General features: G+C 38.2%; 1 protein-coding gene across 1 annotated transcript in view; it reads left to right on the top strand.

Moving 5' to 3' along the window:
* Window positions 1-26,875, top strand: part of Sdk1 (sidekick cell adhesion molecule 1) — an 866,268-nt gene that overhangs the window by 498,747 nt on the left and 340,646 nt on the right. The window contains exon 5 of the mRNA XM_076840017.1: window positions 18,000-18,133. Coding sequence (XP_076696132.1) covers window positions 18,000-18,133 — 134 coding nt within the window. The remainder of the gene's footprint in view (window positions 1-17,999; window positions 18,134-26,875) is intronic.

Consider the following 26,875-nt stretch of genomic DNA (forward strand, 5'->3'; position numbering starts at 1 on the left):
AATTTATAGTTTTTTTCCATAATTTGTTTTGTACAGGAAAATCCCGTTGGAATTTTTGTTGCTATATTGCATGAAGTAAGAATCTATGTTTTTTTAATGTCTAGCCAGTATTTCTTGACGTTTTTTGGATTATCTATTTCTGCCCTATTGATTTAAAGCTTTTCCTTTATTACATGTTAATCATGGATATCTGCTGTCCGTTTGTACATTCTCTATTTCATACAAATGTCAACCTTTTATTGTTGATCTTGTTCAATATAATTTTAAAACTTTTAATGTTCAAATAATTATAGGCTTATTTAAAAGAATTATAGGAGTTTTTTTTGTATTCTCTCCACCTAAGTTCCCCAAATGTAAAAATTTTATATGACCACATTACATGTATCAAGACTAAGAAATTTACATTTGTACAACACTGTTAACTAGAGACTTCGGCACTTTTCTGAATTTTCTTTTAATTCCCTTTTCCTGTTCCAGGGTCCCATGCAGGATCCTACATTAGATTTAGTCATCACATCTCCTTGGACTCCTTCAATCTGAGATAGTTTTTGATTTTTCCTTAAGTTCATGACCTTGGAACACTCTTGAACATTACTGATCAGTTATCTTTTAAAACATCCCTCAATTTGGGCTTGTCTATGTTTTCTCATGCTTAGGTTGGGGATATGAATTCAGGGATGAGTCCCATGGGAGTGACTTCTCCTCTCATTATAGGCCCACACCTGTCACCATGATTTAACTACTGGTTAAGGTATTGTCATCCAGGTTTCCCCACTCTGAAGTTACTGTTCCTTATCCATGTTATATTCTTAGAAGTGAGTCTCTTCTCCCAGCCCACATGCAAGGGAAATGTAATTTAGCTCCAAATTCATGAACATAAATTAAAATGAACTCAAAAATTAATAAATATTTGGAGTAGATGCTTTGAGGTTATGTAAATATACTGTTTCTCCTTAAAAACTATTGCCTTCTGATTTTAGCATTCATCAGAGATTCTTCCCATAGCAACTATTTCTGCGGATTTTTCTAGTCACTTTTCCATTTCCTTCCTTTCTCTACATTCTTAAATTGAAACTCTCCTAGTTTGTGACATCTCCTTTGATTATTTATTATTTATCAAACTATGAATTTTATTTCATTTGATAACTAGTAGGAAAAGTTCCTTATGTTAATTTTCCTTTTAAAATAATGTTGAGAATTTCATTAATTTTTTAAAAAAATTCTTCCTGTAAAAGTTTCAAAACATTTCCCATTCTCAGAAAATTCAGTTGGGGTGTACCTTAGAATTTTGTTAAATCTTGCAACTGAGTCTGGAAAAAAATATCATTTTGATCCAGTAATTATCCTATCTAAAAGTATGACATGGCATGCATTTCTATTTTCTAATTATTCTCTTGAGGCCCCTTCTAGCTTCTCCATGTTAACAGCATATGAATATGCTAGACACCATTTAGTCTAAAATTTACATACATGGGCCCATAACTTCTCTCTTCCCTTGCCTGAGTTTACAAGCTCTGACTAAATTACTATAACATAAATACTTGGTTCATGGATTCCGCCCCCCCACACACATGATTTATTCTACATTTTTCTTTCTTCCTCTTCTAGGTCAAGTTTTAGTTTCTTGTCTCCATTAGATAGAACAATATACCTTTTTCAGAGCAATGAAACAATGTAGGTCACTGCACAGGTTTCATTATAATCCTTAATTACATTTGAGAAAAAGCAGATGTTTTTAGAGTAGAACAGGGGCATGCTTTTGTGTCCTGATGCCCAACTTCTCTGTTGGCAGGCTTCAGTGTGCTAGATGTGACTTTATATCCTAGCATGCTAGGTTGGAAAGATTCTAGTCTACAGTGTCTGAATTTATAAGGGGATGTAGTAATTCTGTTTTCTTATTCTAAAAAAAAAAAAAAATCCCTGTTCTATCAATTATTAGCCAACTTAGTATTTGATTAATGAGTCATATATTTTTATTCCCATTATTTATTAATAAGAATTTCTAGCTGCATTGATATGCTCTTGGTTATATTAGTAGCTATCTTTTTCTAAGTACTGTTTTCTCTGTCATCACAAACAAAATGGACTCATAAAATTCCAACAGTATTCAGAGTTTTCCATCTGAATTGTTCATATGCACACACATATACACACCTATTCCTGCATCAAAGAGAAACATCTTTTGTCTTTAAGGTGCATCCCACCAACCTACAGATACTGAGTTCTGCAGAGGCTCAGGTAGGGTAGCAGGCTGGCCCCAGTCTGTTGTTGGCCTAGCAGACCTGTTTTTGCCACAATTCTTGGTGCTGGTTAACCTGACTTCTTCTAATTTTCTTTTCATATTGACCCCTCCATCCTCACTATAACAGAAGTAGCCCAAACTTAGATATTTACACAGTGGAATGTAATTTTTAGCAAAGTCCTTTTATTTCCCCAACACATTCCAAACCAAAATAAAACTAGCAGACCCAGCTGACAGCTTTCTAGTGAAGGAAGACATAGATGCAGATGGTAAAATAAGATGCATTACTAGTTTCATTTATGAAACATTATTATGTAATTAGCTATTTCATATAAGTGCTTTTTTTTATACCCAAAAGGAGTATTTTATCAATATAGCCTTTTCTCCCTATTTGTAGTAGCTTTAATGAAAACTTTTCTAATATGTCTATTCTTTTCTTTGGAGTCTAGTGCATATAATTTATTCTCTTTCAATGTCACTGCAAGGTTATAATTAAAATCATAAATTCCTATTCCATGACCCTACTGAAATTTTTTAACTTTTATTTTTTTCAATTCACTAATTGGCCTCAATTATGCCTCTGAGTTCCTATGGCTACATTTATATCATTTATGTATTTCCAGTGTAGATTGTCAATGTCTGTCTCTCCCTTTCTCAGCCTAAGGGTTGAATTCCCTGATCATCAGGCTTCACCTAGCAGGAAGGGGCTTCAGAGCCATGGATTGCAGGTCCTTCACGTTGCTAAGAACTTCTGAACCCAGCTGGTTCCAGAAGACATGGATGCTCCCAGCTCCCAACCCTGTTTCTCCTGTTCCTTCTGCCCTGGCTTCCAGGGCCTCCTCTGACAATGCGCAACACACCAAGTCTGTCCCTGCCCTTCCAGGTTCTCCACCCTGGGTCTTCACAGGTCTACCCTGTTTTGTTACTCACTTCCCAAACTTCACATTTGTCATTTCCCTGATGGCTGCAATCAGAGGTCTTTGCCAGGAGCTTCTGTGTTCAGGAGGACAAGATAGCTTGTTTGTTTCAGTTTCTAATTCATTCTGACCTCAGTCAGGAGTCTTCTTTTTCTTCCTTTTCTCTATCAGAGTGTTTTTCTTTTTAGCATATGATTTTGAAATAATTGTACATTCACAAAAAGCTCCAAAAACTGTTCAGAGAAGTCCCATGTACTCTTTACCCAATGGTTGTATTTTACACAACTGGGGAGCAATATCAGCACCAAGATAGTAACATTGGTCAGTGTATCGGGGAGGCACTGTATCATTTGCCTGTGTGTGTCTGTTTGTGTGGTCACCATGCAATCAATCTAGATGCAGGGCTGTCCCATCACCCAGGCCTCTTGTACTCAGAGCTCAACCTCCTCAACCTCCCAACCTGGCAACTGCCACTCTGTTTCCATCTCTATAATTTTGTCATTTTGAGAATGTCATATAAATGGAATCATACATTATGCATCCTTTTGAGATTCGCTTTTTTCACTCACCCTAATGCCCTTGAGATTTATTCAAGTTGCTCATACAAATAGTTTGTTTCTTTGTATTGCTAGCGGTATTCCCCAGTACAAAAGTGACATAATTGTTTAGCTCGTCACCTACTGAGGAACATCTGGGGTTTTCCCACGTTTGATTCATTATCAATAAATGTTCTATGAACACTTCTGCACAGGTTCTTGTGTAGATAAAAATTTTTTCCTCTCTGGGAAAAATGTCCAGTAAAAATAGACCCTGCTGGGTGGAGTGGCAAATATGGTTAGCTCCTAAAAATCTGCCAGATTCTCTTCCACCTAGCAATATAGTGGTTGTTCCCACCAGCAATCTGTGAGAGGCCCAGCTCCTCTGCACTGGTAATTTTTACTTTAGTTGTTTTAATAGGTGTCCTGATAACTCATCTTGGTCCCAATGATTGGTGATGTTGGCATCTTTCCATGTACTCACTTGCTGTCTGTAGACTCTTGGTGGAATGCTGCTTCTAACCCTTGGTCCAATTTCTAGGTGGATTGTTTTGGAGCTCTTTAAGTATTGACTTTTGAGAATTTTTTATATATTCTGTATATATAGCCTTTATCAGATTTATGTTTTGCAAATGCTTTCTCCAAGTCTCCAATTGTATTTTTTTTCAATTATATTTTCTTATTCAGGGTCTTTCACAGAAAAACAAAATAGTAATTTTGATTAAATCCAATTTATAGATTTCTTTCTTTGTGAATTGTACTTTTGGTATCATGTCTAAGAACTTTGCACCACATCATAGGTCCCAAAGAATTTCTCCCAGCTTCTTCTAAAATTTTTACCATTTCACATTTAAATCTATGATCTATCGTGAGTTAATTTTGGCATACCAGTGTTAGGCTGAGTTTAATTTTTTTCTTCCTATAAATGACCAATTTCTTCAGTGCTGATTTTTGAAGACATTTCCTTCTCCACTGACTTGTTTTTGAACTTTTGCTAAAAATCAGTTGATTGTACTTTTCTGTGCGCATTTCTGAGTTTTTTATTCTGTTCAATTGCATGCATCTTTCTTCTTGCCAATACTACACTGTCATGATTACTGCAGCTATATAATAAATCTTAATGTCTGGTTGAATGATTCCTACCACTTGACTATTTTTTTAATTTTTTTTAGTTATTCTAATTACTTTGCCACTTCATATTAATTTTAGAATAGTCTTTCCTATAGCTACAAATTTTATAATAATCTTTCCTATTGCTGAGATTTTGGTAGGAATAACATTAAACTTAGAGACCCATTGGGAGAAAACTGATATTTTTACTTTGTTAAAACTATTCCAACCCACGAATTAATTCAGCACATATCTCCATTTATTTAGAGCTTTAACTTCTTCCCTTAGTATTTTTGGCATACAAATACTGTACATATTTACTCAATTTTCAACTGTATATTTCTGTTGAGTGATTGCAAATGGTATTATGGTGTTTTAGCTCAATGTTAGAGCACTTGCCTAGCACGTGTGAGGCACTGAGTTTGATCCTCAGCACCACATGAAAATAAATATATAAAATAAAGGTATTGTACCCATCTACAACTAAAAGAAAATATTTAAATTAAAAGAAACAGAATTGGGGTGAGGGTTAGGAGATGTTCAAAGACACAAAATTTCAGTTAGATGGAAGGAATAAGTTCAAAGTATTTATATTACATCTTGATGACTATAGATAATAACAATGTATTGTATACTTGAAAATTGCTAGGAGAGTAGAATTTAAGTATTCTCACTATAAGATAATTATGGGAAGTAATACAAATGTTAATTAGCTTGATTTAGCCATCCCATGGTATATTCACATATTGAAACATTGTGACATACACCATAAACATACACAATTATTTGACATTTAAAAAATACATTTGTACTATTTAAGCTATTAAAATAAAATAAATTGGGGCTGGAGTTGTAGAACACTTGCCTAGCATGTGTGAGGCACTGGGTTCAATCCTCACCACCACATAAAAATAAAGACATCATATCCATATACAACTAAAAAAAATCTTTTTTAAATAAAATAAATCAATTGTTTTTCATTCTATCCTGAAACCTTTGTTGAACTTGCTTAATGGTCTCTGAGTTGTTGTCATCTTCATTGGTGTTTTGTAGATTTCTTGGTTATTTCCTATATAGATGATGTCATTTGCAAACTGAGATGGTTTTATTCTTCCTTTCTGACTTGTTCACATTGATGCTCAAAATGTCCCCTTTCTGAATAATGGGAGTCTTTAAGGTTGGGTCCATTTGGCATGACCTCGCCTTTGCTTCCTTACTATGTGATATGATCCAGGGGCATCCGGTACATTTCCTGCTAAGACCCAGGATTTCTCCAGAAAGCACTGGCTCCTCTTGTGGGGAGTCGCATTTAGGACAATAGTGTGCACTGAGGGCTACAACAGCACCTTTAACTTCTGTCCCTGCTGGACTGTGATGGCTGATGAGCTCTTCAGTACTCTCTTCTCAGTCAGTAATACCCAGCAGGTGCTCAGTACTAGTTTTTAGATGAGTAAAGAATGAACATTTGTTCAATCTGTTCAAAATTTAGTGCTTGGTGCATTTTAATCATTTTGGTTCAGAGTAGCCAGTTAACTGCTGCTTGTGGCAAACCTAAAATGCCTATTTGAGAAATGGGGCCAGGGACTAAGAAAAAATACCTCACAACTTAAGGAACTGCACTGTAATTCTCTAGGAAGACAGATGGAGGCAATTGGGTTTTATGTCACCATGTGACGTTTGTCATGGAAATGAACAGCATGATCATTGATAATGCTAAGAAGTAGACATAGTTGGGGAAAATGGCTGCCACCCTTTTTTCTTTTTTATTCCTTTTTTCTGTTTTTATTTTCATGTGGGATACTTAGGCACTGAGTGATATTACTTAAATATACTTCCTGCCTATTTCTCACAGGTGGTTCTCACAGTTAATAAGGTGTTCTTTATTTTTAAAGAGAGAGAGAGAGAATTTTTTAATATTTATTTTTTAGTTTTCGGCGGATACAACATCTTTGTTTGTATGTGGCGCTGAGGATTGAACCCGGGCCACATGCATGCCAGGTGAGCGCGCTACCGCTTGAGCCACATCCCCAGCCCTAATAAGGTGTTCTTAAAATAAGACTTTCTCTAGAAGTCCTCTTTAAATTATGTATAGCTAAATTTTGGGCATATCACCATTCACTCAGGCAAGTCTGAAGTTACCTGCTTATTTTATCATTTTAGACACATCCTAAATGTTTATAACAAAGGGTTTTATAAAGCTTTTTCTGGAAGAGTTCAAATTCAGCAGCTCTTGAGAAAAAAATATATTCTCTCTAAAGGATACTGTTTTCATTAATCTCCAATGACTAGACCCAGGGCTCTTGGTTTTGCTTCTGGTTAACCAGGCTTAGCTTTTGGGGTCTGTCTGGGTGGAAAGGAAACTCCCTAAGTCCAGCTTACATAGCTAGAATGGCATGGTGACCCCGAGGTTCCTTGTGTTGTGGTGCAGTCCTCCTTCTGGTTCAGGCTGCATCTGGGGCTTCCTTAAACCCAGTGGCACTGCACCCTCCTACATGTCCTTGCCTATTTCTTCATCATCATACCATATTCCAGGCCTGGGTAGAGCCTCTGGGAGTCAGGTATGAGATCTGGGGACAGAGGGCAGGAGGTGCCTAAGATGCAGCATGTGATTGCCAGAACAAAGGTTTGTAGGGCATGCTATTCCTAGAGTCTGGCCTTACTCTTCTGGGGACAGAAAAGGTAGCATGGAGATGGAGGACAAGAGATTTGAAGGGAAGTTGAAACATCTGGGGTTTGTGACTGTGTTAGAGTCTTCATTCTTCACTTTCTTTGGAGGAATTCTGTCACTTCTAAGCTTCAGTTTCCTGTCTGTGAAGTGGAGACAATGACAGTAGCTAACCAGTTTTGAGTTTTGAGTATATGCTAGATAGTACATATTACATTTTAAAATATTGTCTCATGTAATTTTTCTACCAGTGCTAAGAGACAGGTATGTTATCCCCATTACTCAGGACCTGGGGATTAGAGCCACCATTCAAGCAGCTTGTGCAATGTCACAGTGTCATACAGCTAGGCAGTGTTGGAGAAGGGGCTCCTGCAGGGGTGTCTCTGGATCTAAAACCTTGGTGTCCGCTGTGAAGGAATTTGAGTCCTTGTGGGGTTGCTGTGAGGACTGGATGAGAGCACAGAGCTTTTAGCAATTTGCAGGCCCTTAGGAAGTGTCCAGAAAGGCTTCTTCTCATCTCTCCTGCCAGGAGGGCAGAGCAGAGGCTTGGTTGAGGAAAGTCAAGAGGGAGTGAGCTTGGTGTCCTCCAAGGAACTGCATCAACCCCAGGAGGTAGAAGGATGTGGAAAGACTGGAAGGCCAGGCCTCAGGGAGATGGGCCCCCAGACCAGCAGGCTCATGGCTGTGGTCGTCTGTGTGGAAATCTCTAAGAACTTTGAAAAAAACATGGAGGTCTGTTTCCCAGCCATGGCTAACAGTTCAGCTGCATGGATGGCCAGCATCTTTGGAAAAATCCACAGCACAGGTATAAACAGTGCAGGGTCTCCTGGTCACAGCCCAGCCTGGGAGGGCAGCTCTGCTCGGTGGCCAGGAAGTCCATTTTACACTTTTACAGTTGAGTTTAGGGGCCCAGGATTTTGAACATCTCCCAGCTTTGTTTATAAATTAGTTTGCACTTCTTGGATGCTGTCCCACTGCCCTGCAGGACTGTGTCCATGGCCACAGAGAGCAGTGGGGCCAGCTGGTAGGACAGCAGAGGGCCCAACAGGCACGCCATTCACACATTCCAGAAAGATCTGTCACAATCACTTCCAGAAAGAAAAAAGCCACTGAAAGAAAATTTGACTTTCCATTCGGATTCCTTCTGTCTTCATTGTTGACCGAGTTTTGTCCTGGAGCATGACGCTGACTACCTGCGGCTTGGGGAGCCCTCATTTTCTAGGAGGCAGCGAGAGGCACGACAGTCACTAAGATGAGCTGTCACACTTGAGGCGGGAATCAGCTTTGGCCTTTGCAGGTGCTCCCATCTCTGCAGGCACAGCTTTGTCACTTAGTAATCAAAAGGAGTTTAACAAAAGAGTGGAACTCTTGGCAATAATTATGCTCCTTCAAAGAGGAGCTAATGCAGAGACAGACGTGAAAGGTGGAGAACATTCAAAAAAGCAATTTGCTCCGCTCATAATTTTCGAGTATTCCTCTGCGATTATTTGCTTTTAGAAAAGTGCTAGCTCTTTCATAGCTGCTGCTGGTGATGCTTGATCCTGCCACTAAGACATAATCCCATGCGGATGGAGTCCCGCAGAGCCTGGGTCAAGTGCTCTGCCCATGCCCCTTTATCTGCACAGGAAAGAAAGACTCCGGAGTACCTTGTTCTAAAGAAAGTAGGATGTGGAGAGAAGCTGTGGCTGCAACGTGAATTGCCAGCCTCCAGCTTTCCTGCCTCAGCCTATGTCATCCAAGTTGGTGGGGAGCATCTCTGGCCACAAGTGCATGACTGTGAGTCCTGCACCTGAGCCCTCTACCATTCACTGCATTGGCCACAGCACTGGTCTTTATATTCCATCAATTTGGTGAAAGGTGTCTTCCCTTCCATAACCATATTCTTTTAATTTGAATTGAATTGGGTTTTGTTTTATTCCATTGATGTATAAACTGAACTTACCTCAACTTTGTCTGGTGTTTACAGAGTATCTCAGGGAGAAAGGGGCTCCCATGTGGGCCCATCTGGAGAGGCTCTCTTCGATGCCCCCCCTTTTAACACTGGGTGAGTTCCTTTTTTAAGAAGCTAAAAGACTTAAAAATGTATATTCCACACATTTTTTATTAGGTCTTGTTTCTTTTTCAGAAAAAAAATCTTGGCTGGAAATTTTTGTGTATAGACCTCAGCTCTACGTAGTCCTTCCTTGTTCCTGCCATCCTCTTGTGATTGTCCACACCAAGAATTTGGCATGGCCATTTATTTGTGCTTTGTACTAGAATTAATTAGGTACAATAACAAAAGCCCTCAGAAAAGTAAAAATGGACCAAAATCCTGTTTAGATTAGCTGGGACTTTTAAGAAACTATAAATAAGAAATATAGTTCTTCTGGTCAAAAGCCCTGATGAATGCATCTTTCATTTGTTCTATCAGCAGTTACCCTATAAGCTCCTTTCTTTTCCATCCCTCCTCCTAGGCAGGGTCTGTTCTCCTAGAGGAAAGGACCAGTTCTGTGCATGACACAGGAACAGGTGTTGAGGAAGGCCAGGGACAGGCCTTTGGGACATCATCCCACTCTGTCTCCTGTGCACGTCAGGTTGCCATTTTAGGTAGTAGACCGAAGTTTCTGGTCATTCGGTGACTTTCATCTTATAATTTGGGGGTCTGGCTATGAGTGTACAGTAGTCTGCTGACTGAGACTTTATAAAGTGTTTAATTTGCAGCCCCACATTGGGCGGTTTTCGACATGTATTGTTCTCACTCCCTGCACCCAATAACAACATTCATACTTGTAAAATATCAGTGAGTGGCTTAGACAGCCCCATTCACATCTTACCTTATTTGCACTTCATAAAGGTTTTTTGATGTCAGTATTTTGTCCCCATTTTATAGATGGTAAAACCAAGTGATAAACCTGAGGGAACAAAATCAGAGACATATTAGATTCTAGTTCCATTACTCAACCCAGAATGCATTGTCTGGTTGCTTAAAGAGCCTCTGTATTAACAAGAGACTTGGATAACTCAACCCAAGTTCATTTATGGTGTTCACTTCCTTTCAGCCATAATCATCTTGTTCTGGTGAGAAAACAAGTTATTTTCCCTGTAGAACTCTTTGTGCTGTCATTCTAAGGCAGTCTGTGTTCTGCTTCCAGATACCAGGCCACTCAGGGAACTGGGCTGGGAAAAGATGAATAAATGAACGAACCTGAGCTCAGGTCTCTTTTCTGCTTTTATTTGGAGACCAGCAGTGTGCTCCTTGGGTAGGGGAATGTGCCTCTCTGCTTCTCTTCTGATGGTCCACTGAAGTTTCTTTCTGCTGCTGGGGCCAGGCAGACCAGGGTACTTACACAGCACCCATACTCCTGGAAGCAGTCAGGAAGGCCCAAATCAGGCCCAAGTTTGGGAGAGAGTTGGTTGTGCTGCCTGACCTGCAGGAGCCCCTGGCCAGAGCTCCCATGGAAGGTGAGACTCCTGCATGGGTGCGTTAGCAGAAGTGAGGGTGGTGTTTCCTCCCACATTACCTACAGGAAAACGGGCTCAGTTCTGAACTCTTACTATCTTTAGGGTCAGAGAATTGGGTCTGTCTTTCTACTCTGATATGCATCATATTTTATCCTGGAGCAGCTGTCACTAGGATAGCTGTGGTCAGATCTGCATGTCAGTGATGGGGGCTAGGTACTTGGCTTATCATTCCTCCAAAATCCCATCCACCTGTGGAACTTCATCCAGCTGTGTTTATCTCTTATGAGATACCTCCTTGTGTGTTTTTGTTTGTTTGTTTGTTTGTTTTTTGAGTTTTCTAGCAATTTAATTTATTTTTATTATTTTTTTTATTATCTACACATGACATTACAATGATCTTGGCAATTCATACATTTGTATCATTGGGGTATAATTTCTCATTTTTCTAATTGTACTTGTGTGGGGTTTTTTTTTTTTTTTTGGTCTTTTTAAATTTTTTTTTTTTTTAATTGTAGTTGGACACAATACCTTTTTTCTTTCTTTATTTATTTTTAATGCAGTGTGAGGATCGAACCCAGGGCCTTGCACATATGAGGTGAGTGCTGTACCGCTGTGCCACAACCTCAGCCCCTCTCCTTGTGTTTTAATGATCACATTTCACAGTGTCCTTTCCCTGGATGGTATCATACACATAGTATGCACTCCATTCCTATTTACTGAAAGGGAAAATTACTTTTCCACTTACTAGGGTTCCAAGTATTAAAATGTAGTTGCAAGTTCAGAGAGGAATAGCCAGAGCAAATATGTGAGTGTGAAAACCTAGTTTCTTATTTTTTTGCATTTCACTTAACACAGTTATTTTTTTAATGTACTCTTTTTAAAAAATACCTTTGGGCTGGAGATGTGGCTCAAGTGGTAGCGTGCTCACCTAGCATGCGTGCGGCCCGGGTTCGATCCTCAGCACCACATACAGACAAAGATGTTGTGTCCGCCAAATACTAAAAAATAAATGTTAAAATTCTCTCTCCTTTCTCTCACTCTTTCTTTAAAAAAAAAATACCTTTATTTGTTTATTTATTTATTTATTTTTATGTGATGCTGAAGATGGGACCCAGTGCCTCACACCTGTGAGGCAAGCACTGAGCCCCAGCCCCATCCCCATACTTAACACAATTATTGATTGTATGCTTTTGTTTATCATGTTCTCTGCTTTAAAAACCAGGGAACATTGTGGATATGACAAAATGTGTGAATTTGAGTGTATTTCAAATCCACGGGACTTATGGGATATCTTACCTCCATTTGCATCTCTAGTTAAGAGTTGATCATCAATATGGAAGAGTTGTACAAAGGTGAATTCATACAAATCTAACTGTATCTTTTCCATATACTCGCCATTATGAAATTAACTACACCTGCCATAGGAAATGATCCCTGCACATACTACATTGAAGTGTTTTGCAAGGCATGGACCTCTAAGACAACTTACTGGCAGAAGGCTTTGCTGTCTCTAGTCTCCCCTCTCTGGAAAGTGCAATGTATCTTTACAGAATAATGACAGCTCTCAGATTTGATGGCTGCCTTTCCCCTAGGTGCCTGCTTACTTAGGACTTCTGGGGACCAAGTGATAAACCTGAGGGAACAAAATCAGGGACATATTAGATTCATACATTCTGTTAATGAACACAACTCCACTTGTCATTTATGTTGGTTTGAAATTCTGGGAAACAGGTTTCCCAGATTTTTTCCTCACTTGCTTTTTAAATGTCTTTCATCCCAGAGTCACTCACTGGTGGACAGCAAGTGTTTACTTCCTGACTCAGTAAACATGTCACTGTGGTGCCTTAACATTTATCCAGTATCCAGGGCCTCGTGATTGCCAAAACTCCTTGGAAGCAATTTTAGTTCTTGTAATTATATAGCTAAGCCAATTTCATCAGTTCCAAAGTTGTCTGCCTTGAACTTGCTATTAAAGTGGGGCTTGAGATCTAGATTTTACTCAGAACACTGAGCTTTAGAACCAACCCATTAAAAAGTTGTTTTGTTGAAATGGGGAATATTTTAAATGTTCTAATTTTTTAAGGACTTAAAAATGAATGTTCTACATTTTCCTGCTCTCTGATTTTTTTAATGTATTTGAATGTCAGTTAAAAGTAATCAAATGTTACTTTAGCGTTTGTAATAGTAAAACTACAGATTCAAATTATGCTTTTATATGTTATGGGCTAAGTTCTTCTTTTACTGAACATTATTGAATTTGCATCATAATATATAATTCAGTACTTGTATTACCCTCCCTAGTTTGTGTTAAAAGTGCCAAAGATCAAAATACTTACTGGTAACTAAAAATGATTTATCTTTTCATGGAAGCCAAAGGATGGTTTCATTGCAAATTTTGCAGCACCCCATGGAAGCTTCTGAACCCCTCCTGAAACTCCTCCCTTTGCCCACAAATACTTCTAAGGGAAAGTTATTAAACTACTTTCTGTCACTTCCCCTAGTATATAAATAACTCAACATAAGCTCCATGGGCCCCAAACAGTATATTCTTGGTTCAGTTATTTTCCCTTCCACTCTCAGTCACAGGCCTGAGAACCCAAATAGTCACTCAGTAGACAGTAAACAAAAGTATTTGGTTCTGCTCCTACAAATGTATGCTCTGACTTTTCCTTCCTGGTCTGGAGGTCCCTCAACTACCCATTGAACTGTTTCTACCAACCATAAATCCTGTGCTTCCAGGATTATTATGTTAATGTCACATTTCTGAAAGCGGATGATCTATTGTGGCATGAGGAACATGACATCACCTGGAAATGGGTAGCAGGAAGCTCCACCATACATTCCCCAGCAAAGTGGCCGACCCTTTGTATGCCCAAGTGTGATCTAGGCATCCACCTCCAGGGTGGCTTTCCTCCAAAGAAATTTTTTTAATTAGTGCTAATGGTCAGAGACCCCCAGGTAGTTTCTCTCTGCCTAAGGCTTCGTCTTTTCTGAATTAGAGAACAATTACTTTGTCTGGTACCTCATGCATGTGTTGGAATCAAGTGAAGAATGTTCAGAAGCTTGACAAGTTCCCACTGAAGACTGTCATCCTTCACTGAATAGCAGTGTTTTCTTTGTTAGTGAATCTCAGTTGTTAAGTAAACAGACTGAGTTCTCTCTTGTGAAAACCAGGGACAAATGGTAATAGTTATTAAGTGATCCTCTAACGTGTTATTTTTCAAATTTTTTTAAATTGTCAATGGATCTTTGTTTTATTTATATGTGGTGCTAAGAATCGAACCCAGTGCCTCACACATGCTAGGCAAGCGTTCTATCACCAAGCTACAACCCCAGCCCTTCTATTGTCTTCTTTATAAACCCAATATTCTAGTTTTCTGAGCTGTAGTTCATTTCACACATATTGAACTGAGATCTTCCTTATTATTTTTATTACCAAGTCATGGAATTAGAAGTTAGAATTATGAGGTTTTATTTTTAAATATAGAATTAAAATGGAGGAAGACTAAGGAAATGATTTTATATAAAGCCATATGTACATTTCTATAAAGTAAAAGGAAAATTTCTCTGGCTGAATACTGTAATTTTCCTGTAAATTCAATGTAAGTTTTAAATGAATTCTCTGGAATTATGTTCTAACAAAGCTGAGTGGTTCATATTATGGTCAAAGTATTGAATTTTGCTACCATAATTACTTAGCATGCCCTTGCATTCCTTTAGAACACCATTCTTCTGATAACAAAAGTAATACTTGTTTACAGTACAAAGGTTGGAAAATATTTTAAAATACATAATTCAAAAGAAACTAACTTGACTCTCCCTCCTCAGAGGCCGCCCGCAGCTGCATGCTTCATGCACATATGCAGGACATGTCATGTGTACAGTTGTTTTCTCGGCGCCCAGAAGAATACACTGTTTCATCCCAAATAGATGCTGTTACCTGTGCTTTTTGAATCTGTGTCAGCACATTGTTGAAGTCTAGTAACAGAAACTCTGACTCAAAATAGGTTTTAAATTGACTGAAGTGTGGTATCCCTGAAATAGGATGTGCAGAGGCAGGCTGGCTGCAGGATGGGTGGTTGGTTGGTGGGCTCTGCCAGGCTGTCAAGGACCCAAGGACCTTCTGTTCTCCCTGTCCTTCTACCCACATTGTTAGCTTCATGCTAAGGTCATATCCTCATAGCTATAAAATTGCCACCATGAACACCAGGGACAAATGACCATGTCCAATCCTGATGTTGAGAAAGGCGGCCCCCTTACCCTGCAGGCTGCCTGGGCAGGTGTGGCTGCCACAGGAAAGCTGGGTGCTCTAGGCATGTGCTGCTGTGCTGTCACAAAAAAAAAAAAAAAAAAAAAAAGTTTCTTTTCTTAAAGCATCACAACAGCTACCAGGACTCAAAATTGATATGAGTGTTTTTAGATATTTTATTTACATTTAAAAAATCAGTTTCCTTTGTAAAAACTCTTTTTTTAGAACAATTTGGAGCAAAAACAAGAGTAGTTTTATGGGGAACTAATTCTCATCTAACTAAAATTGTCCAAAGATTTAGCATTTTTGTGGTGTCTTCTTTTTAACAACAACAAAAAAAAATAATAAATTTTTTTCAAGAATAGTGACTTAAACATGTTCAGAAATTAAAAGCTAACAGAAAAAAAACTTAAAAATAAAAACCTTAATAGAGGTAAATTGTAATGTTTCCAATTACTCTTTTTTTTAAGAGAATATTTATAGTTATTATACATCGTATTTGGGTCATCCTGACAGAATTATTACATGAACAGAACTTAATTTCCGTTCATGTCCCCCTTTTTCCCTTTCCTCCTCCCTTTCCCTGTCCTCCTTCTGTTACTCTATTGATCTTCCTTTCACTCATCCAATTGTTTATTTTTTTAAATATTTTTTGTAGTTGTAGATGGATACAATAGCTCTATTTATTTATTTATTTATTTATTTATTTATTCATTCATTCATTCATTTTTGTGGTGCTGAGAATCGAACCCAGTGCCTCACACATGCCAGGCAGGTGCTCTACCACTGAGCCACAACCCCAGCCCCATTTGTTTATTTTTGATTGGTTCTTTCTACTTAAACATAAAGGAGAAATTCCCTGGGTGTTTATATATATGCACATAGCATTCTTTTTAAACATTCATTCTGCATTTCCTCGCCTTTCCCATCCTTCCATTCTCTTCTTCAATCTCCTTCTTTTTCTCCACTGATCTTCCCTGCATCTTTATGATCTCCAATTCTCCTCTCCGTATTTCCTTCTTTTCCTCTAGCTTCTACATATGAGAGGAAATTTTTATGTACTTTTAAGTTTTCAAGATCCTTGAAACAATGTAACAAATAAAATAGAGAATTAATGGGTATTTTACAAGACTAATTCTGAGAAATAATAAGCATATTTGAAATTACTATGGTGAAAATCAGATGTTAAAGCAAAAAGTTATATATTCCATTTTTAAATTATGCTATTAAATGTGTATAACTTCATGTGTAGTAAATATTCATATTTAATTTTAGGTGCCAATGTAACATACACTAAAATAAAATGGAACAGTTTCTATAGTTCTATAAAAGAACCTATAAAGGAGTCATAAATAATTATAGTACAACTCTTTTGAAATACTTTTATGGTACTAAAAATTGAAAACTTCCTAATAGGGAATTTTTCCTAAATGAGACATGAAATAAATTAGCCATAGAGACCTAGAGTATAATCTGTCCTGTGGGAGCCCTGAGTGAGCAGTCTCTCCTTAAGCTAATTTTATACAATGTTTAAAAGCCAAGAATTTTTGAAAAACCTCTCAAAAGGTAACAGAAAGGAAAAGGTTGTTATTACATTGAATTCCTCATGAGAAGTTACTAGGTTTGCATATCCAATTCTAGAAGGGCTCTGAGTGGGATCAAAAAAAAAAAAAAAAAAAATAAGCAGAGCTCTCCCTGCTGGTGCAGTCCACTGGGTGCCCTGGGGTCTCTGGTCCACTGGAGATAAGAGCACAGATGAAGTGATGTTTCTGTGCTCAGAATGCATCTTGCCCTCCTTATCCAACTCACCAGCTGGAGAGAAGTTTACCCATGTTCACAGTTTATATTTTTTAACAAATTTTACCTCCCCCACTCACCTCCTTAACTAGCAAAAGGAATACAGAATCCTAACAGAAGCAAAGGACACTGAGGGGCCCCATTTCAATGAAAAGTTGCTTGGATTTATGGACATTGTGTCTTTATTATTTGCTTTCCTTTTTAAAAATGAGTAGCATGGTGAGAGTCTTTATGTGGAGCAATTGAAAGTGTACTAGTCTACTTCTGTAGGTGCCTGGTTGCCATGTGACCTTTGCAGGTAGCTGTGGTTCAGAGAAAGCGTGGGTGGGTCAAGTATGTCTCCAGTTCCTTTGGCATTATACTTGGGACATTTGAGGAGGATTTGGTCACAATCATGTAGACCAAATAGTCTACTTGCTTCTTTGCACTCTTAGGATGTGGAGACAGAGCAAGCAAATGAGGGTTCTTAGTGATGCTGGAAAAATTGAAGGGTTAGCACTATGCTCATTGGACACCTTCTTCTACTCACCAGTATAAACATAAATATGCAAAGGTTCTAGCGAGCACCCCCATCCCCCACTCTGATGGAGAAAATCTTGACAGACTCATTTGACCTGGGCCAAAGATTTGACGGTCTAACCCTCTACTCCAAAGATTTGTGAGCATTTCATGATCAAATAACCCTGCCTGAAAAAGAAGGAACAGCTTCCCTGGAACTTCTCTATGGCCTTGTGATGAATTCTTATAGGAATCTCTGGATTTTAGCAACCTCTTGATGTATGTATTCCAAAACATTGTCTCCTCGAAGTCAAGTTTGGTACAGATGTGGAGCACCTGAAACACTCAGATACTTATGGCCATAGGACTCCATGGGACCAGAGAAGTCTCACTGTTGCCACATTCCTAAAGTCTGCCTGTGTATTGTTTTTGTCCTTTTAAATCTTTTTTTTTTTAACTCTAGATATTGCTGTGTAGTTGGTCTAATAAATGAATTTTGTCTTATCTGGAGTGGCTTTGACACTATCTCTGATTTTTGGAACAGAGCCATAACGCTGGAGAATCAGCTGGTGATCCTTGCAACGACAGCAAGTGATTCCGGGGCTTATTACGTGCAGGCGGTCAATGAGAGGAACGGAGAAAACAAGACAAGCCCTTTCATTCATCTGAGCATAGCAAGTGAGTTTTGGAATTACAGATGATAATTCCTAAAGAAATAAAATCTTGCCTTAATTAATAACCACAGTCTGATGGGACATTTTGCAATGAATCGCATCTCTCTCTGGTATAGTAGTTATGGTTTAATATTGATCCAACATCAATAGTTTGAAGAGCTTCAGAGCTGTTGCTTCCTTTGAAATGATTTGCAGAAAATGTGAATCGAACTGGTATTTTTGAATCCAAGATCTTATTTGTCTTGTGGATTTAAAGAAATGTTTTGTACATAGTTAATGTACATTGGTTTAACAACAACAAAACGTCTTTTGACTATGAATTGTATTTTTGAACTTTATTTGAGACTAGATCAGGTACAGATTATGTTCCTTTAATAATAATAATATTCTTGAGGAAAAAAATATACCTATGAAGTTGTGGTAAAATCACCAGTATTTAAGCACAGTGTTTAAGACTGTTGCTATTTGATTAAACTAAGAGCATGGATCATGAAGAAAACGTGTACAAACCACGGTTATATGTACAGTTTATTTGAGGGCATTTTAGTTTGAGGAAACTTTAAATGTTTGGCCTTTGAAATTGTACAGCAGGAGATAATTGCTAGAGAAGGGGAAAATAACCCAAAGCAGGAACTTTGAACTATACTGGATCCACATGTGCAAAGTAGAGGGCGTGTCATCAAATGTTGACAGTGTGAAGCTTCATGGTACAAAATGCAGTTATTATGCTGTTGAGAAAATGTGGTTGGGAAAGAGTAATGCCAGATGATAAATTTCAAAATATTATGATCACATCATACAAGAGTGAATTATATAGGTCTGGCTGTAGAGTAGCGGATTTCATCTTTTTGAACAATGCTTGAAGGTTTTCTCCTTCGGTTAGCTTGAAAAGTGTATGGCATGCAGAGGGTGGAGTTTGCTCCACATGGTCCTTCAGGACAATTACTTTAGGCCCAGTAGAGTTCACAGGGTGAAATGTTCATAGCAAATGCTGGGTGCTAGAATCTGTAGATTAACTGAGTTCTTACCTGCCTCTACATCCTGTTAAGTGATCGGCCAGCTGCATGTGCTTCATCCTGCCATCAGTCCTTAATTCCCAGGAATTGAATCCTGCTCCCGAGGCTGAACACATGTAGAATCACTGAGGCCTTTTAATGATCTGATAATTATGCCAGTTGACTAGATGGGAGTGCTCTACATCCAGTGCATGATGCACTGCCATTTAAAGGATCATCTGAACTCAGAGTCAAAGGAGAAATGAATATGACTTTTTTCAACAGTGATAACAAAGGGTGGACATTATATTATCAAGTAGATTGTGATTATTTTTAATGATTTCCACGTTTTACAACTAGAGCCATTTATTCTATTTAGCAAATCTGATTTAGTACTCAATTGTGATATAACTAATAATAGTCAAGGATGGTAGACTTCTAAGTCAGAAACAAAGAAATTGGCCTCAGTTTGTTAAAAGAGGTGAAACATAATTTCACAAAAATTCTGGTACACGGAACACTCAAAGTTTACATTTACTAGTTTCCTATAGGCCATTCTGATAGCCTATAGAAAATAAAGCTGGTACAGTACATTTGCAAATTATTATATGAATGCAATACCATGGCATTAGATAATTAGAATATGTAGATTTTTTTAAATAATTTGTTTCTACCCCAACTAAGAGTATATTGGAATCTGCTCATAAATATTATAATTAACTGGCTTGCATTTTGTTTCATTGTATATTTTTATCTTTTCATTGGCACTAAAGAGAATGTGTAAAAGGTGAGATATAATGAGGTTGATGATCTGGACTGGGAGAAAATCCACATTTTGTTTCTTTGTATAATTCTTTGCTTTTTATCAGGACCAGGTATAGCAGGGAAAGGAAGGACTTTGAGGAAAACTTCATTATTTAATTCCTAGGAGAACCTTCCTTTGACACATTGGATTTAGCTAAATGTTAAATGGCACCAATTATGTATTTTCCCACTAAAAGTTCTATTTTGAAAACCTCTAAAGATCAGAAGTCTTGATAAATCTGTAGAACTCCCCAGAACTGCATGTTTAAATTAGGTTCTGTCTGGACCATGGCGATGCTGTCTGCCATGGGAGTCACAGCTTGGGCCTGACGCCTGGGGAGCACTGCAGGCCCCTCACCACCCTGGATTTATTATGAAATTAGATATTCAAAATACCCTTTCACACCTTGGCAAGACATAGTGTACTGTGGACCTAGAAATCTTTTTATTCTGATGTAGCCTTTTGTGAAAACACCAACAAGATTGATGAAAAAATTTTTAAATTTGCCAGCCTACATTTCTGAAGAATTCAAAAGACATTACAGCCAATTATTATTTAATGAAGACACATTTTTCCTTGGTGTCAGAAGAATAAAATAAGAACCTTTGTGTAGTGACTGTAGTCAGAGTAGCAATGTGCCAGGAGTCAGATTCCTGGTGGATTGCACTGTAGTTAATTTAGCAGTGGTGTGTCCTTTGTCCTACCTCTCCTTCCCCTCTGTGGGGGCAGCAGGGCATGAGGACAGAGCAGTGGGGCTAGCCTTGTCTCAGAGCATGTAGATGAGCCATGTGCTGTCACCGCCAATGGGAGGAAAAAATGTTTCCAGAACAACTGTACCTCAAAGTTCAAAATCCTTACTACCTTTTGCTGAATATTTTGGCTATGCTTGAAGTTTGTGGGAAGCAAAAGATAAAGAGAGTATGGCTAAAAATAAATAAATTTTTAAAAGCAGGAGTGTTAGAAGTGAAATGCAGCCCTGTAGTGGCCACACCTGCTGTTATGTACGCTTTTCATAGTTGGTATTTTTTATGTCTTAAGGCTTCTCCCCATTTGTTTGGTTAAGAAGATAAACTGCAGCCTGGGCAGCACGGCTATTCCTGTCGGGAAGTCCAGGAGGTCTCTGAGCTCTCCATCTCTGGCCAGTAGGGAAAGCTTGCTGCCTTCACAGGGGTGGATTCACTTTGAAGTTCTAATGTGACGTGAAGCCAGCAGATGTTAAGGACACAGGTGGGACTGCCGAAGCGTCCTGTATGAATTTTTCATAGCTGGCTCCCGCAGCTCAAATGCACACCAGAAAAAGAATTGGTCAGTACTCACCTGAGAGTCGACATTTCTATTCTGAGGCCAAACCCAGGCAAGCTTTATAAACCTGTCAACCTGTTTTTCAGTCTAACTTTGAAGATTTTACATTGAGTTCACTTTTGTGGATCAAATCTTCTCAACTGAATTAATATGTGAATGGAAGTTTCTTCTTAAAAAAAAAAAAAAAGCCCATAGTTAGGAGATGAGAAGAATTCTGTAGAGTGATTAATCAATCATTGTTTAAGTGCCATTGTACATACCTCAGACACATAATCAGTTCTGATCCAATATTCAAAATGTCCAGTGTAATGAGATTCTCTACTAGGGATGAAGCTTAGATTAAAAAAGAAATGACTGCCTCTCTCCTTCCTGCTTTTTCACCTCTTTCATTTTAATGTCTCCTCTTCAAACAACATTTGCAGATAGGATATCATTTCAGCTGATTCTCCTTCAGGCTGACAAACCCTTGCTTTTAATTCTGAAGACCACTTAACATTCTTTTGTCCTCTATAATGCTAATTTAACTGCAGACCTCATATATGGTTAGTAGTTGAAAGTGGATTCCTGAGAATAATGTCTTTGCACAGTCATTGGAGAGGACTGCCCTGTAAAACATGCCTTTTGTGTGCCTGGATAAAATTCTATCTCATTTTCCTTATGCCTTTAACATTAAAGGGGACAAGGGGCAGGCATAAGCTTTTCAAATGGACTCTGACATAAGTTGAATTCCTAAACAGTAGTAACAGTTTGAAATACAGTCTTACTCAAAATCTGTCTGGGGATAGGACCCACATTCCAGGTGATCAGCTTCGAATCAAGCTGCAACTCTATAGGTTGCATGATGCTTTACTGCCAGAATTTTCAGATAACATAAAAAAGAAAGTGTATTATACAGAGAAATCATGAGTTTAGTGGTTTAGCCACATATTGAACCTGCTAAGTTGGGTGTGTAATGAGACAGAGGTGTGTGCTGGTTCCAGCCTCTGGAGCCACTCTGGTCCTGATGGGCAGGACCATGTCTGGGGCTCTGCACTCTGTAGCTCCTTTATACATACTCCATCAGGAAATGAACCCCAGGCATTATCTCCAACCTAGGATTACTTAGTTATGTAGAAGTTGTAAGCATTGATGTCATACCAAAGAGAGAAAGCCAAAGTATAAAATATTTTAAGAATGTTGCTCATCATAAAAATTTCATTTCATCTTTGGAATGGCATGATATATACTTTGTAAGTAGAAATTCCTATTTCACTTGATCATTGTAATAATGTTTAATTTTTTGGCCAAATTCCTATGACTTGTGGTTGCAAAGAATTGTGTTTCCTGGTCATGTGATATCCATTCCACAAGAATTTGTTTAGTTCAAACTAAATATCCATATGGATAACTGTGCTTCTGCTAGTAAAGGTGAAATCATAGCCTGTTGGAGTGTTCTGAAAGCAGACAGGCACAGGAGGGCATCCTGTCTACTTCTTGATAAGTGAGAACATCCAAATGCCCCTGGGATAGCTTGAACACAGTGAGAGAGGTGACCACCCAACTAAACACTTGATCTGCTTGATGAACAATGTTAAAGCTTGGTTTTTACTTATTTTCACTTAAAAACATTAATTATAATGTCAAGTCTAATATTTTGTTTCTGAACCCAAAATATTCACATGCATGTGTGGACTGATGAATGACTTTAAACTCTGAGGACAGCTGGTGACTGACAACAAGACTTAAGGAAAGACAAAAAAAAATCCAAAAAACAAAAACAGAAAGACTGAAGAGATGAGGCCATCATTCTCTCTGCACACCCCGAAACCAAGACTGGATTATTTCTGTTGCCCCTTCATACTGTCTCACTCATCTTCCAGCTTTTCTTATCCCAATGTATCTTTCTTTCCTTTTTGTGATTTATCCTATCCTTGCTTTGCCATAGGTCAACCGTAAAGAATCAGGTTCAACTGTGAACTGTAATTTGCCCTGAACTCTTGAGCAAATCTGGAATAGCCCAGCATCCCTGGTCTCCCAAGGCAGCATCTTCCCACTGGGCTGTCTTACCTGGAGCCCAAAAGGACTTACAGAGGGATAAGCAAACAAATGACATTATCAGGGGATTCGTCCAGGTTCTTTCATACACTCTTTTAAAAAGGTCTGTCTGAGGATACCTGGGATCCAGGTGACTCTTCTCTCAATTGACCTTTCCTTCATGTACAAGATGGAAGGCTCATGTGTCACTCATTCTGCTTTTCAACATGAGCACTATCTGAGGATATAAATGCACAGGGGCCAAACAGAGGGACAATTCTAAATGTCAGTGGCAGAACTGAGAAAGACTAATAACTGGGAAATAAATCATTTTGTAAATCAATTTTTTGCTGTTTTCAAAGTGAGGTGGGACCCAGACACATTGCCAGATGACATTTCATTATAAATATTTCCAATGACTGCTAACTGTGATAGTCCCCCCAATGTTGGGACAAGAAGGCAGTTCCATCTCCTTTGCAGTTTGGGGGCCCATGAGTGGAATATAGTGTGTCACTTTCAAGCTCTTCCCTGTCCAGGCCACAGGTCGGGAGGGTGGAGCCACAGGAGGGAAGCATCCAGGTCTGAGTGTCAGCACAGGAAAGCCTGTCACAGGAGCATTCCAGCAGATCTGGATTCAGGAGTGAGAAACAAAGCTCTGGCCCTCACCCTGAGATTTCATGTTTGTTTGTTATTTAAACAAAGAATCAGCCTGTCCCAATTGGTAAATGACTCTGTGATGTTTGGTTTATAACTCAGCAATTTAAAGAATAGAGAGATATTCAATGACAAAATTCCTTTCATTCTCATTCATAACTTTACTTGGACAAAATTTCACAGTAGTTATATCTATAAAACATAAAATTTTAGATAAGGATTATTTTAGATAGGATTAGAACTAGGGTTAAATTTCACTATCCATCTATCTCATTGAGGGGCTCAGTTCCAGTTTTTTAAAATTATATAAAATATTCATCAAAACTTTTTGGTGGAGGATCAATGATAACTATAATAATAACTCAGTGTAAGTACTGCTGTTGTTTCTCCCAAAGTCATTCAGTCCCTGGGTAAAACTTAAATTTATGCACATATTTTTCAGAGGCTATAATGGGATGATCAATAAGATACTTTCAGTCAGTAAATGTAGTAAATTAGGATAAAATTCTGTAGGAAAAGAAGAATAGAAATACAAATTCAAGAAGAAAAAAAGAAATAGTAAAATTTCTTACTATTAAGAGTTAGAGCTTGTTCATATATTTTTAAAGTGGGTGATGATGTGTATCAAATCTTTAGACCTGTTCTATCAAATATTTAGATTCCTTTGAATACATAAAAAAGAATATACTTGGGCTGGGGTTGTGGTAGAGAGCTTGCCTAGCAATCTGTGAGGCACTGGGTTCGATCCTCAACACCACCTAAAAATAAATAAATAAATAAAATAAAAGTCTATCAACAACTAAAAAAATTCTGAAGAAAAAGTACAGCAATAGTTTTATTTTATTTAAAATATATCAGAATATTAAAATAGACTGAAAATTATATTATTTATTTGCAGCCCCTCAAATTTACAATGAAAAACTTTGATGTCAACCTAGAATGTGGAAAAGATCATTCTACAAATCTTTTCAGATGATCTAGAAGCATAAACTGTTTTAAGCTACATGCAGATTCAGTGATAATTTCCAAGTAAAAAGTGACGTTTCATGACCCTCCAGGGCACAGGTGGATGAGGGCACTAGCCTCCTTGAGCACCAGATGAAAGTGTTCATGTGTGTTTGCCTTGCCCAGTTTCCACGACAGCCCTGGAAACAAGAACCAGCTCCACTTCAAGCCAAGTACACAGAAGATCATGAGCCCAGTCCCAAGCATATGAATGTGAGGACTCAGTTAAGGCTTCTGTGACCCCAAACCTTGGTTTCTCCATGTGCTTCAGAGGCTGATTTTGCTCTTTGTGCATATGAAGGAAGCCAAAGGAGAAGACAAAACTTGGGGTGAGGGGTGTGCACCAGCCAGCCCTCTTCCATTGCAGATTCTGTGAATGCTCTGGCACACTCTAGCTTTAGAGGGACTGGCTTTGTGTCTAGAAGCAGAGGCCTTCTGTTTTGATGCCAGAAATACTCCAGTAGACATTCAGTCTAGGTGATAACAGTGTGCTGGCCACACATATGTGGCTTTGAAGTTGATATCCCTGGGTACCTGGAGAGGCACATTTGGGTGATCAGGTTTGGTTTTGGGGAGTAATAGGAAATGAGCCTGGAGTCAGTGCTTGCTAATGGAGCATCACTACAATAAGTTACAGTTCATAATAATATAGTGGCTATTTCATCAGAGCAGCAATACACAGGACACCACATAGGATATAAAATAAGACATGATCTGTCCCGCTGGATTTACACGACTGATGTGCATGATCAAACTCACTGTTTCCCAGATGTTACTGTTGAGCTGTTGGGCAGATTTTGCACAGTGAGTAAACTCCACCTAAGGAGTAAGGTAGGCACTCTGGAGAACTCATTACCAAGCAGAACTGACCAGTTGGATTCAGTAAATGGATCATAAGTATTCATTTACTTCTCCCAATTATGGTTATGATTATTTAAGGGCACAGAGTATCATTCGGCAGTGATTTGCCTAATCAAATTTTTTTACAAACTCCTCCACAAAGCTGAGCTTTAATAATTCCTATGAACCACCTTCCCTCCCACCCTCTTGTTAATGTACCAATTTAAATTATTATGCTCAGATATTTAAGCGTGGGAGTCCTCTAATTGTGGTACTTTAAGGGCTGGAACTTGAAGTAGCCCTAATAATGTTTACCCTTGACACTGGGATATAATTTCTCAAACTTAGCCAATAGCTGCATGCCTGAATTCAATTGACAGGGAGTTTGAGATAATTTCATTGAAGGCTTATAATATATGAAATGGCATTTCAGAATTTACACCGTATCGAGAAGGACTCAACATTGTAACTTGCTCATGTGGTGACTTCCCAACTCTATAATCACTTTGGATGTGCCATATGTTAAAGTGCTGGATCTGTTTTTTTCTGCCACGATAAGAAAAGTTAAGAAACCTATAAAGGCCACAAATAAATGGAATAGAATATTAAATTTTCCTTGCAGTTATTCTACAAGCACTAACATACATCCATTACACATCTTGTCTGGGAAAATCCTAAACAAAGAAATGGTTATTGAACTGAGACTACAGAACTACTTGTTAGTTGTAAATGTAGTTTTCATTTAAAAAATTGTATTTACTTGATAGTGAAATACAAATGATAATTCTGGTTATTTCTCTGATGTTTGGCTTTTAGTTATTTTCTGGGCTAAACAGTTCTACTTGGACCTTCCCAGTATTCCTTTTATGAAAAGGTTGTTATTCTGAAGATGCTAATTAAGAAGTCCTGTCTCTTTTCTCAACCTTAAGAATTTTTGAGATTTTTCATAATCCAGACATGTCTGATTTGCTGGGAAAAATTGTCTTTTTATATCTCATATTACAGGGGGGAAAAATGAGACTATGTGAGTTTCTGGTTTGGAGGGAACATGTAGAGTGAAACCAAGCACTGCCATAATAGCATGGTGTTTGTGCCGAGGATATACCTGGTATCTTGTGGTAACTTTAACTTC

Source organism: Callospermophilus lateralis, chromosome 19 (assembly GCF_048772815.1).
Source record: "Callospermophilus lateralis isolate mCalLat2 chromosome 19, mCalLat2.hap1, whole genome shotgun sequence".
Classification (NCBI taxonomy): domain Eukaryota; kingdom Metazoa; phylum Chordata; class Mammalia; order Rodentia; family Sciuridae; genus Callospermophilus; species Callospermophilus lateralis.